A 15,098-nucleotide genomic window follows, 5' to 3' on the forward strand; every position below is an offset into this window, starting at 1 on the left:
GCCAAAACAACAACAACAACAACAACTACAAAAGCAACAGGAAGAGATCCTCAATCTGATAAGACAGGTTAGAGAGGAAAAAGAAAAGGAAAGAGAAGAAGAAATACAAGTTCTACCCGAGCTAGAAATCACAAAAATAGAAGGGCACAAGACATTGGAGTGGGAGAACTACCTGAGCCCAAACAAAACGTCAAAAGCAGGTGTGCTAAACGAAGAAGAGATAACTACACAACATAGATTTGCCATCCTAGAGAACATACACATAGAAGATAGCCCACAGACAGATACCCCCCTGTCATCGACGCCCATGCCCAAGAGAAAGAGGGCGAAAAGAAACTCGGAAGCCATATCACCACAGGAAAAGTCAATACAACGTAAAAAAAATAAACAGGGAAAGAAAACTGTAGAAGCCGAAATAGAGAAAATTCAAGAAGAAGAAGACTCAGAAATTGAAAGTGAGGGAGAAGATATGGGGCGAAACGAATCGGAACTGGAAACGGAAAATGACACGGAAATGGAGGAAGATAACGGACAGATAATATCAACAGCAAAATCGATACAAACTTTGAACACAGAGTCAGAGAGTACAATCCAAACTACAGTGACAAGTGCAGGGGAAACACAAAGTAGTACAATTACATCAGAGGGGGGTGGAGAAACCAGTGCCCCTCCTACAGACTGTTCACAAACAAGTCTATAACACAAAAATCAATAATAATTTGTAAAAGAATAGAATAATTTAGAACAATAAAAAAAAAGGAAAAAAAAGCGACACCCTGGGAAGAGACAAGAATGGAAGGAAAAAACTTACAGTTCTTGTCTATAAATACAAATGGTATAAATAGGGAAAAAATCTTTAAATTCCCTAAAGATCTAAACTATGATGTATTGTTAATACAAGAGACGCATAACGGTTTTAAAGACAATATAAAAATAATAATGGAAAGTTACCTAAATGGAATCTTATTAATTAGTGATTACGAACACACAGATGTTAAAGGAGGGGTGGCAGTTTTAATCAAAAATAAAAAAGGTTTGACATGGGAAAGAATAGAAGTAGATAAGGTTTTTAACGGTAGGATGATACATATTACAATAGAGGATGTGCACATAATTAATATATACATGCCAGCAAATAGGGAACATAAAAAATTATTCTTAGAGAATTTAAATAAATATATAGAGAAATATGCAACAGGAAATATAATTATAGGGGGCGATTTTAACTGGGTGGGAGAAAATATAGATAGGGAGGGAGATCTAGCACCAAACGACATTAGGATCAAACCGGATATGGACTTTTTTTATCAAAAAATGTAAATTAACGGATGTGTACCGAGTACAGAACTTATTAAGGAAAGAATATACTTATAATTATAAAATAAATAAAGGAAGCCGCTTAGACAAATTTTACTGTAACAACTATGATGAAAATGTATACAAAGAAACGAATATCACAGATTTTAAAATATCCGATCATAAACTTATTAATATGACTGTAATTTTTAAAAATAGAATAAAATGGGGGCATGGAAGATGGATGATAAATAATTCAATTTTAAAAGATACAGATTTTATACAAAGGGTAAAGAAAGAGATAGAAGATTTTAAGAATAGGGAATATGTTGATATAATATTAGAATGGGAAAAACTTAAAGTCAAACTAAAAAAACTAGCGATTGAACACTGTAATTTAAAAAATAGGAAACTGAAAACAGAAAGAGAAGCGATCAGATACCAACTACAAAAAACAAATGCTAAGGATATAGAGACCAATTTAAAAAACAGATTGGAAGAAATAAATAAAATAGAAAGTAGGGGTAGAGAAATTAGGGCAGGGAAATTTACGGGGATATATAAAAAAAGCAGAGGGATTATATAAAAGAGAAGAGAAAAGAATGGGGGGAGATAAATTTATGGAGAAGGTCAAAATCAACACAACAACAACAACAATAATGGAAAAACAGGAAGTTATGGATCATATTAAAAACTATTATGCAACACTGTATACGTCTCAAAAAATATCAGAGAATGAAATTGATGATTACTTACAAGATATACCATGTGAAAAAATTAATGATAATTTTAAACAAATATGTGATGATTTTATATCACAAGAAGAAATTTTAGACAGTATAAATACAATGAATAAGGGAAAATCTCCAGGGGGAGATGGACTCTCTGCAGAATTCTATATGACATTTTGCGGAGAGCTGTTGCCCATTCTTGAATGGTTATATAACAATATATTTTTAAGAAATAATGAAATGTCGGAAACGATGAAAGAAGGGGTCATCATTTTAATATATAAAGGCAAAGGGGATAGGAAAGAACTAAAAAATTGGAGGCCCATCTCCCTCCTTAATACGGATTACAAAATATTAAGTAGAATCCTAAGCAATAGGCTAAAAAAGGGGATAGGTGGAATAATAAATGTAAACCAAACGTGTGGGCCCAAAAATAGGGACATACAAAATAACATATTAAGTATAACTGCAATTTTAGAACATGTACAAAATAAGGGACAGAAAGTTGCTATGGTACTTTTTGATCAAGAAAAAGCCTTTGATAGAATAGAGCATAACTATATACAGAAAGTCCTGGAAAAATTTGGCTTCGGAGAACCTTTCCGGAAATGGACAAAAATTTTATATAATAACATAACTTCAAGAGTTCAAAATAACGGAGCCATGACAGAACAATTTGACATTAAAAGATCGGTGCGGCAAGGATGCCCACTATCAATGCTATTATACGTGATAGCAATTGAAATGCTCAGTATCAGTGTAAAACTAAATAAAGGAATTAAAGGTATAAATGTTCCAAATATCAAAGAGGAAGTGAAAATGTTACAACATGCAGATGATTGCACTAACTTTTTAGAGGACCCGAAATCCTTTGAGAACCTTATAAAGGAATATGAAAAATTTGGAAGAGCATCGGGGTCAAAAATAAATCATGATAAAACAGAAATTTTAGAGATAGGCAACTGGCGCGGTAGGTTTTCCAGCATACCAGCCCATATGTTTAAAGATACTGTTAAAGCACTTGGTGTGTACTTTGGCAAAAATGAAGAAAAGGAAAACTGTAAAAAAATGGAATGTGAGATAAAAAGAAATATCGATATCTGGGCACTTATGCCGTTATGTTTAATGGAACGGGCACAGGTGGCCAAAACATATATGTATACAAACTTGAATTATATTATGAAGTCTACTAACATAAGTAACATAATTTTAAATAATATAGATAAACTTATAATTAAATATACATGGGATTTTAAATTACATTATGTTATAAAAGAAACATTATACAAGGCGAAAGAATCAGGGGGAATAGGGTTACCAAGCCCCATAATTTTAAAAGTTACCAATATTTTAAATAGATTTAAACGACTGAGTGACGAACCTAAATTACCATGGGAGGGGATATATATATATTGGTTTGGTTTCGTTTTGCGGAACAGGGAGGGAATATATAAAATTAACAAATTAATGAAACTTTTAGAAACACCTAGAAAATATAAGAGTTTAAGAGATCTATTAATGAAATATAGGGACACAAAAGAATTTTGGGACCAGGACGAAAAACTCTCATATAAATGGATTCGGAATGACATAACCAAAAATATACAAAGTAAAGTTGAACGTGAAAATTTATATGTGAACTGGAAAAAGGCATGGGGGCACTGGTCACAATTAGGATCTTTAAAAATACAAAGCCTCGCCTTCAAATACATGCATGATGCGTGGTTGACGGGAGAGGTTGCAGCGAGACGGCACATGGTCGGAGTACCGCCTAAATGTCCGCTGTGTAAAATAGGAATGTACAATAAAAAACACGTAATGTTATATTGTAAGGAAACAGAAGTTGATAGGAAAAAAATAATTGATGAAATTAACTTAAAGAGTAAATTTAAACCACAATGTATATTATATCTTGATGGTGATTTGAGCAAAGCAACTTTATATAAAATTTCAAGTTTTATTGTTAATAATATTAAGAAATGTGGCCCAATCAAATTTTAACCTAGGGAATACCTCAAGAGGGAAAGTACAGATAATGATGCCATGGGGCTATGTCACATGGCGCTACGCGAAGTGAACAGGCCCATGGCAGAATCTGGAAAGGAACCCCTCTTGAAAAAATAAATTTTAACTGAATTTCTATCTCTTCTATCACTAACAGCAACAAAAAATCTATGTGAATTGAAATTGGATTTTAAACTTAAATTTAAATTTAAAACTAATCTAAAATTTAAAAAAAGGAAATGTATAAAATCAGAATTTTGGTTTGCAACTCAAATCAATATTAGGGAAAAAATTTTTTTTTTTTTTTTTATAATTTTTTTTTTTTTTTTTAATTTTTTTTTTTTTTCTCTCTCTACGATTGAACCAATTTTGAGATATTTCTAATTAAAAGATTGACCTGTTCCATGGGGGAGAAGCATAATAATTAAAAAAAATGTGAACCCTTCAATGAGCTCAGCCTAATCTTATTAAGAAAGGTGATTTAACACATACATAAGAATCAATAAGATTCAAAAAATAAGGGGATATCACCGTTCTTCAAAATTCAAAACGTATAAAAAGAATTTCCGTTGTATATGAATACGGAATATAATAGGAAAACTTATGCACTACAAGAATTTGATCCAACAAGCTATCCCAACAAAAACACATTATAGCATACATAACCCATAGCACAAACATATAACAAACATGGGATGTAGGAGACCCTAGCAAGGTCACAGAGAAAACGAAAAAGAGGAAGTTTAACCGAGAGGATAATCTAAATCACTCTCGGAGATACTCCTCTATAGATACACTAGGGATTGAATAAATACCCTAACTCCTAAATTCACGTTACAAAAACGATGAAATAATACATTACAACATATCTGGGGAATACGAAAACACATAAATAATTTATGTAATTAGGAAAGGGGGGGGGGCATCTGTCTGGTGCCCCCCCCCCCCCCAAAAAAAAAAAATAAAAAAAAAATGAAAAAGTCTTCAGCACCAAGGAATAAGAAATGTATTGCTCAAAAAGTGAGGTTTAATTTGGAATATATCAAAAACTGGCCGTGCATTCTGCTATTAAACATTGATATACATCATGCTTTTTGCACTCAGTGTGCCACAAATTGTAGTATTGGGCACGGTCGCAAAGACGATGTGAGGAAGCACATCGGTTGCAAAAAACAGGTAGAATTTGGGAAAATTAAGAATTCGCAGATTTCAGCTCTGGAATTAAGCCACCGGCGGAAGACCTGCAAGCTACCAACGCTGAAGCATTATTTGTGAGTTTTCTTGTCAAACACAATCTACCTTTATCAGCTGGAGACCATGCTAAACAAATGTTCCCGGACTTGAACATCGCTTCCAAATTTTCATGTGGAAGAACCAAAAGTGCTGCAGCTCCTGTATATTCCTCACAGCAACAGTGACAGCAAAAGAGTATTTTCTCTAGTGAGGAAAAATAAGACTTTAGGGCCTCCTTAGCTGCAGAAAATTTGTCAGCAATTTTAGTCGCCAAGATCAAGCAGTTGAGGAAGTTCAAGTCTGCCACATTATCATGTCTTGATAAATAAATATTTCTGTATATATGTAGTGTTTTAGTTTTATACTGCGATCTTGATATAGTGTAGTATTGACGGTCAGAGTGGATGGAGTTATGGTCATGGTATTTTTCACTAATTCATGTCCAAATTCACGACTTTTATCCCTATTTTTACTAATTGTGAGCCTGGAAGGTTGGCAGCTATGCATCATGTATGACAGGTCAATTTTAAGCAACGATTCGAGCGCCTGTGATCTACACCACGTCCACGTCCGATACATTCCATGCTAATGCTATGATACAACAGGTGGCTGATGCAACGTAAATATTGAGGGAAATAAAGTCTATAGGGGCACAAAATCCTAACAAATGACATAAGTTCCTCATATTACTCCTAAATAAGTTCAAATCACTCACTTCCACGAGGGTATGGTGTGGAAAGTAGTACTCTGAATTAGTGTCTTGTATAGAATAATGGACAGGGCCCGGTGTCAGAACGGATCGTACGAGTAACGTAAAGGAACTTTTGCCACTATATTTTTCTCTCTTTCGGGCTATAAATTTGTTTCAACATTCTGCGTGCTCTAGCCATCTGTGCACTGTACTGTAATCAAATACGTGTTGTTTAATTTGTACTCTAGACACTTCGACTGCTGATTCGTCGACGAGCATGCTCTACATAGTTTGATATATATATAGATTATTTTTTTTAGGATCATCACATGATTTCAAGATGGCGGATCTGCCACCGACGGTGGAAGCCGGCTTTCCACTTAAAGAAATCGATAGGTAAGTAATAATTAACGGTATGCATGCAATAATTTTATTCTTACATAACATTAATTTAAACATGTTGGTATTTGAAACTAGTTTATCATAAGCGGAACAGTAATAATGCCGAACGCTAGCGTCAACAACTTATCGATTCTCTTTGGTTCAACGCCATATTTTCGGCCCCAGTTTCACTAAATTTTTCAAATTTTTTCATCAAGTTGCATTATTATACTTGTGATACACTGTGGTGTTTGGTAGAGATAGAAAAATAAAACCTGTGGAAAGATGGGAACGAGGGAACCATCAAACGGAAAACAGGATGGATCTTTAAACAAAATAGTTACAATTGCCCTTCTAGAAATGTACATCTACGTTCCCCAGTAATGGTAAATATGTCACATTTTAATGTGTGTTGCTTCCTTAATGTTGAAAGAAAAAATACCCTTATTTTCTTCTGTTTAAAAAAAATTAATTAATTTGCATTCCAGATGCAAAAAAGTACAAGAATAAATATTCTGTAGGGACAAAAATATATACACAACCAAGGCTCTCAACATAATTTCAGGATGAGGAGTCCCAGATTCTTCACTCGTGGAACTTTGAAGTCCCCAGCCTGTTTCTGAGAGTCCATGGAATAAACTCTGGAGTTCCTCACTTTCAAAAGGATAGAAATGAAAATGAATAACACATGCTCATTATTTTAATATTATAATTGAATTTACACAGAAAAGAAAAAATATTTTAGTAAATAGACATTGAAGTTTAAATATTACACACATACATTTATATAAAACAAATTACTTCTACAACAACACTAAAAACGGAAAATAAACTAGAGCTGTAAAATTGTAAATAATTGGTTTCAATCCCAAGAATGATCACTTAGAATGGTATGTAGTTTTCCATGTAAGTAGAATAAAATCTCCATTCCAGCCAGAGAAATTGAGATGAGTAAACACCTGACATTACACTACTTATATAGAAACATGAGTTGCCATTATTAAATTAAACAAAGAAGGAAAGCAACGTACCAAGTAGCATGTGCATAAAAATAATAAATCAAAATAAATAAGTTATTAAACAGTGTTAAATGTCTTAAGAGTTGATCTTAAGGAGTAAAGATAGTGTATAATGTGGAATCTATAAAAGAGAATTACTCTTGGTACATGTACGGTACCTAAATACATGTAGCTTAAAGCTGCAGATTTGAACTGTAGTCAAGATGAATTTACACAATCTTTAGTTACTGATACTCAAAATTCTCAGTTGAATGGAACTTTCACCTTTTTTCTTCCCTTTTTATTGTCAATTTTGTCACAAGTCTCTTTCCTGAAACATGAAAACAGATTAAGCTGACTCATATTTAAGAAGCTATGTACTTTTCTTTTGCGTGTGTGTGTAATTTGGAATTTTAATGTATCTTTTAAAAAAATTCAGTCATATAGCTATGATGTCTGCAGTGTGGCAGTTTATAGCGATGTTGAGTACTAGGGTATCATGCCACAGACATGTACCATGATGTGCCACCCAGGCACATTATCCTAACACCAGGCCAACCAGTCCTAACACTGACCTCTTAATGTTGAGCGCCTAGTGAGGCAGCTGTTAGAACCATTTTTATGTCTTTTGTATGATTCATCTGGGGTTCAAACCCCCGACCATCTGCTTCTAACCACTAAACCACCGGAGCGGTCACTTTTCTCTTATAAAGTACCTACTGATTTGTAGTGCTCAATATCAATCACACATACTTAACTAGTTATTATTATTATTATTATTATTATTGCTATCGATGATTTGACAGGATTGTCCAAATCAAACTTGGGGAAAGCTTTGATTCCATTCACTTAACATCATTACCAAATTAAATACTGTTACAACAAAATAGGACGATTTATTTGCCAATAAATTGCAGGTGCTTACATACATAGTCAGTAAAACATGGTTTCTTTGAAGTATGTCAGAGGGACAGTCCTTTTCCCAAGATAATTGCAGTGATAAAGATTGACATTTAATTAGTGGCTTCTTGCCTGTCTACTTAAGTCATGGCTTTAGCTGTTCTGGAGATTGGCCATGGCTGACTGGAATAGAAAAAGGAGCGTCTTGGGGGCATGTCACAGAGAGAAATGACATGACACATTTTGAGAATTTACACATGTTTCACCCAGAAGCTCAGGTGACTGAGAGCCCTGACATGGCAATCAATTTTCACAGATCTTATTGGATGAATTGGATGACAAAGAATCTGGACACAAGTCCAGTTGTATAATACTTCTCTTTCCCTGGCTATACTTTCATTGATACAATTCTGGGGCATCCTGTAAATTAAAAGGTTGTTTGATGTGTTTGTGTTTGTGTGTGTGTGTGTGTAAAGGCATCCTTGAAGGTATGCATTAGTTTTTATAACTGCTGATTGTGTTATAGGATCTGAACTTTGCTTACATTTACTAATTTATCAACTGTGAATTATTCTCAACAGGTATGGCAACATTAAGAAACAGTTTGAGAACAAATTTGGACATTCACCACAGTTTTTTGCAAGGGCACCAGGACGCGTGAACCTGATTGGTGAGTATATTGGAATGCTAAATGAACTTATTTGTTTTTGGAACTGTTCTTGATTTAACTTTGCTGCAGCTTATATATATATATATATATATTAAAAGTTTCTAACCTGTCTGTATTATTTGTATTAAATATTAATTCTGCATAACAGTACGAAATTGTGCAAAAATAATAGACAAGTGGGTTCTTGTGTCTATTACATAACGAACCAGTATGTATTGACCTAATTGAAAGTTCTGAACAAAGGACAGAGCACAGCGTGGTGTGAGAGATCAATCCCATTTACAGGATTTGGTAAAGAAATTAAATCCTGGTAGAGTTATGCAAGGAGTTTCTGAAGGTAAGATGTTACAATAATTGTTATGTCTGGATTATGGACAAGAACTATAATAATAATAATAATAATAATAAAGACAATACATTATTTAAAAAAAATATAATTTCTTGGGTAGATATTAGCACAGCTTTGTGTTGGGTGCAAACCTGATGACCAACGGTAATTTTTTAATTTAGGCCAAACAAAACATGAGTTTTCAATTTTTCATTTTTTGTTTTTTATGTCTTTGATGTCTGTCCACCCCAAGTTAGATTCAGTTGGTTACATCTTGGGGGACTAGACTAATGTCCATTCATTTGTTTCATGACATATTGAATGGCACAGATCTTGCATGTCAGAAGATAGATTGTATTATTGGCTTGAAACCTAACTTCTGATTGATTAAGTATGTACACCACTCCATCAATAATTTGTGCCCTGATAACTTGTGAACCCACTTATAACGCGGGGTCAGGCATAGATCCCATTTTTAAAATAGCCCAAAAATGGATCCCTATTTGTTGAACATGAAGAAAATCATGATCAAAATTGGTAACGGAAACTTTGATGTATTACTCATTTTATCGTCGAAAATGGTAGATAGGACCTGGAAATTTTAATCAACACATGAAATATCAAATTTAAAAATAGGTCATACAGTTATTTACATTTTCTTTCCAAATGACGTTCCTAGTTACGGTATGTAAGGAAATTTCGATCAATGAAAATTTCACTTACGATGAGTGGAGGCAGTACTTTAATAAATAAATACAAATTAAATAATTTTTTATCTATTGAAATTTGTGTTCTAGTTCTATCTTTTAGTTCCTTTCAAGTGTAATCATCATAAATGCGATGTGTCCTCTTGTAATTAAACATAAAATGCATCAATCTACCATAACAGCTATGTCCGTGAGCATTTCTCTGAGAACCTATTTAAGTGCTGACCTTGTTTTGATAACTGACTTCTAGAAGTATTTGTTGTATTGAAGCACTGAATTAAAAGCTGGCCTCCTTTGTGTTATTGTGTTAATTATGTCTTTTGAATCAAATAAAGGAGGTGGAATAAAAGAAAAGTTAAAAAGCACCAAAATCCTACAAATTTAAAATCTAGCAGCCCTGGTTGTATGTCAGGTGAACTCACTTTATTTGATCAATTGAACACTTATAAACGTTATTGTGTATGTAACATATACTACCTTAAATTAACCAACTCTTTCATAACTGTGATCCAAGATAACAAGGCAGCCAAGGGAAATGAATACTTCGTAAAATAAAGAGCTTTTTTTCACCAATATGGACCATTGTAGGCAAGTGATTTTCTGAGAATGTCTGAACTGGCACTTAGAGATATCCTCAAGGATGATAAGAAGTTTCATTATTACTTCCAATGAAATCACTACATCAATATTGTACTAATTGAACAATACAAAAATTGAGTTTCGAAGTAGACAATTGTCTCACAGAATAAATGTTGCATGTTTTTGAAGAAAAGGAATCTTGTTTGGTGGTGTATCGACAGTTAGTCTAGTGCCCTGCTCTGGGGACTCCGGATTTGGCAGGATAATATTAAACACCACTACAGGAACCAGACTCATCAAGAAAACAAAAAGCAGTGACATAATACACAATTTTTTTTGCGTACACGTGATGGTTGTTGAAACCAGTTGGAACGATCTTTCATATGTTGGATATTTTGAAAATAAATGTTATTTAAACAGAATAACGAACAACATCATTAGAAAAGCATGTTATTAAAAATTGTTATCAACGTAATTGTAAAATGAGGATTCAATCAATAAACGGCCCAGTTCCCTAATGCTGCTCCCCCCCACGGTTTTCTCGATGTCAAAGTAATTTTTTTTCACAATTTTTGGAGGTCCCTCTGTAACACGCGCCTCGCTTATAATGCGGTCTATGTTTGTGGACCCCGTTGTGTGCAAGTTATCAAAGGAGAAGTGTAGTTAACTCCTGTTGTGGAAATTCTGAAAGATTTGGTCTCGGTTTGCAAATTAGACAATGCTTGCTTTTGCAGTGGTATGTGCCTGAATCTGTGGTCTTGTTTGAAGTTACCCTGGCACATACCAGATTGTTCTTGAAATTTTTATTTGGAATATACCCTGGAGATGTCTGGATGATTCAAATATGGTGCCAATGCTTGCATATGATTTGTTGTACCGTGTTTGCCAGCCTATAAAACGATACTTTTTTAACCAGAAAATTTAGCTTCGTCTTATACTCCGAATTGACTCATATATTGATTATGTCATCCGAATCACTTAATCATCTTTTTCGTATGGAAAATAATTCTCCAAAAGTATGAAGAATAATGTTTAAAAATATTTCATTTTGGGGAAGAGATCATATATGAAAAAAAATATAGGATCCCACATTGAGTATTTTAAACAATTACATGATCATCGGTATTCAAAATTAACATTCATCAGATGTAATTGCACTAAAGCAGCATTCACCAGTAATGTACGTTGTTTGAAATATATGTTGTTTAAATATGATTACATATTAATGCATTAGAAGATGAATAACTATGACAAAGACATATTCCATCACAATTTTCTTCTTGCACCTAATGATCAGATAAAACTTATGCCCCACTGAGAGACAGAGAGATAAAAAGAGAGATGTCTTCACGATAGTAAATCTGTATTGTATTGTTCACTTACCTGAGGACTGATCTTACTTATGTACAAGTGCAGTACCATATTCCATTACCAGTTAAGCGATTCCTTCTAATTATCCATTACTCAAGAATTATATGGCACACTAGTGGTATTTACATTCTGATTAAATATACTACAGATGTATTCAGTCATTCCAAACTAACACCTGTTTGAGGTCAAGATTTGGCAGACCAGATCAGATTAGCAAGGCTACCAATAGGGAAATGAGGCTACCTATGGGTATTATGAATACTGTACCATATAATGAAAGGAAATGCCAGGTGGTTACTTGAGTACATTTCTCAGCCAGCGACATCTTTTGAACTTGCCAATGGAACAGACAGTAAAGATAAAAAAAACCAATTGCCACCTAAGTACAGGAAGAGTACATGCACTTTTAAAATAATCTTATTTGTTGGGAATAGAGTACTATTCCATTATTAATGAATACCACCGGGTAAGCAGTTCCTTTTAGTTTTAGTTAACACTTCCTTTAGACCACTCCAGTGGCCTAGGGGTTAGAGCGTCCGCCTCAGATGCGGGAGGTCGTGGGTTTGATCCCTGGACCAAGTCATACCGAAGACATACAAAAATGTTACTAACAGCTACCTCGCTTGGCGCTCAGCATTAAGAGGTTAGTGTTAGGACTGGTCAGCCTGGTATCAGGATAATGTGACTGGGTGGGACATCATGCTACATGTCTGCGGCATGATGCCCCAGTGCTTGACATCACTATAAACTGCCACACTGCAGACATCGTAGCAATATGAATGAAAAATTGTTAAAGCTATGTTAAAAATCCAAATCACAAATCACAAACACTTCCATTGTCCAAGAATATCCTGGCTTTGTAGTAGTATTTACATGCTAATTAAATATGCTTCAGCTATATTCAGGTTTTACAAGCTAACATCTGTTAGAGGTCAAGATTCGGCAGACCAGATCAAATTAGTGAGGCTACCAGTAGGGAAATGAGGCTACCCATGGGGTATTATGAATATAGTACCATATAATGGAAGGAGATGCTTGTTACTCATGTAAATTTATGAACCAGTGACATCTTTTGAACTTGTCAATAGAACTGGCAGCAATTTAAAGTATGAGAAAAAAAATCAATAATCAGTTGCTGCCTAAGTACAGGAAGAGTACATGCACTTAAAAAAATAATAATTTGACTTATACTCCGCATTGACTTATAGGCCAGCAAATACGCTAGCTTTAGAGCATCAGGGTGGAAAGTTAGCATGAAGTTGACAGGCTTGTTGGCTTTCTTAGTTTTATATTTCTGGAAGATTCTAGTTTTGTTAATAGCCTCTTCAGTGTGTGTGTCTCTGGTGGCCTAGTGGTAAGAGTGTCCACTTCAGATGCGGGAGGTCGTGGCTTTGATCCCTGACCAAGTCATACCAAAGACTTACAAAAATGGTATTAACAGCTGCCTCCCTTGGTGCTCAGCATTAAGAGGTTAGTGTTAGGACTGGTTGGCTTGGTGTCAAGATAATGTGACTGGGTGGGACATAATACTACATGTCTGCGGCATGATGACCCAGTGCTTGACATCACGATAAACTGATACACTACAGACATTGTAGCGATATGGCTGAAATTTTTTTAAAGCTACGTTAAAAATCCAAATCACACACACACTCACTCACAATTGTTACTAACTTTCCATTTCTTTGGAGTCTGAGGGTCACAATGAACATCACTGGCATGTCATTTCTAAGACTGAGATGGAAAAGAAAATATACCTCTTTTGCACCATTGTGATTTAACAGTTCACAGATATATCTACCGAATGATACATTAATTAAAACACACAAAAAATTTAATCTTTTTTTCCGATTGAAGCAAATTAATTACCAATAAAACACAACTAGAGCTTGTGCATGTACCTTTGAGAACTGGCTCTGTGTGGCACCGTATACAACCGTATACATGTATTCCTGTTTTGTCTTATTGATTTTATAATTTTACGGGCAATCAAGCAAATGTCAATATTTGTTAAAAAGTTCATCAAATCAAATTATAACTGATTCCATCATCATCTGTCATAAATGTCAAGGCTAATTTTAAAACAATCTAACCTTGATTCAGTTATGCACACCAAGGCAAGACATCAGTGACCTATTGACTCTGCCCAGTTCATACTGATTTTATATTAGATGTATTATTTTTGGCTTATAAGTCTTAAACAGTGTTGATTACAGGTGCATACTGTAAATTTGTTATGGACAGTGCATGCTCATTATGCTTCAGGTGAATCAAAGGTAAGACTGATGTTCCGGCCCAAATCAGTGTGAATCATAAATACATGCAGGTTGTAATTTCTATGCACCAGAATTCAATTCCAAGCATCAAAACCCATGGGTACACATCCAGTGAGAACCCTCTATACATGTTAGTGAGAGAAAAACACAACAAGAAATACATCACATGCTTGTTTTGAGGTTATTGCTGAAATGCATATGAGATAGCTGAGATCTTGCATTCATTCCACCAAACCAGTTTAAAATAGTATGGAATTAGTATGATATTTCGTTGGCTCATAAATCATATTTGACTTTGCTGGAGCACTGAGCTTTTGAACAAGACAGCAAGCTATGGTCACAATATACTTTTCGTTCCCCCAAACACTTTTTAGCCAATAAATCCAGTAAATTTTCAGAAAACAACTTCTTTCATTGGTGTGAAAATAGATGTAAACTGGTAATGCAGTATAAATAGGTGTAATAATAATTTACACCTATTTACACTGAACTATTAGTTTACACCCATTTACACTGCACCACTAGTTTATAGTTGTATGGTTCAGCTTGTGTGCATATAGTTCATCTTAGGTGCATCTTCATTAGAATCAAATTCTGGAGTCTTTTCTGACGATCTGTGAAATTATTAAAATTTTTATATTCTCTTCAGGGGAGCACATCGACTACTGTGGCTATGGAGTGCTGCCAATGGCCATTGAACAGGACATCATTATTGCTGCATCAACCAATGACAGGAAGAGGCTTTATCTGTCCAACACTGACTCAAGCTACAAGTATTTTTTAAACATTTCCTAAAATTATGGACACCAGTCTCTTCATTTACTATTAAAGCTTCATAATGAATAGCTGGACTGACATAAAAAAATTTGGTTGTATATTCAAGATTCTGAGCTCCTATTTCAAGAAAACTTTCGAACAAGAACAATATCTGAC

At 34.4% G+C, this 15,098-nt stretch overlaps 1 protein-coding gene across 1 annotated transcript in view; it reads left to right on the top strand.

Moving 5' to 3' along the window:
* The first annotated feature begins 6,058 nt into the window (after positions 1–6,058).
* The window catches only part of LOC149801445 (N-acetylgalactosamine kinase-like), a 32,121-nt gene continuing 23,081 nt past the window's right edge, over positions 6,059–15,098 (top strand). Inside the window, exons 1-4 of the mRNA XM_089955578.1 lie at positions 6,059–6,076; positions 6,276–6,351; positions 8,816–8,904; positions 14,815–14,938. Of these exons, the coding sequence (XP_089811704.1) occupies positions 6,296–6,351; positions 8,816–8,904; positions 14,815–14,938 (269 nt within the window). The 5' untranslated portion in view covers positions 6,059–6,076; positions 6,276–6,295. The remainder of the gene's footprint in view (positions 6,077–6,275; positions 6,352–8,815; positions 8,905–14,814; positions 14,939–15,098) is intronic.

The sequence above is a fragment of the Sinohyriopsis cumingii genome, chromosome 4 (genome assembly GCF_028554795.1).
Source record: "Sinohyriopsis cumingii isolate HCF-2022 chromosome 4, ASM2855479v2, whole genome shotgun sequence".
NCBI classification, from domain to species: domain Eukaryota; kingdom Metazoa; phylum Mollusca; class Bivalvia; order Unionida; family Unionidae; genus Sinohyriopsis; species Sinohyriopsis cumingii.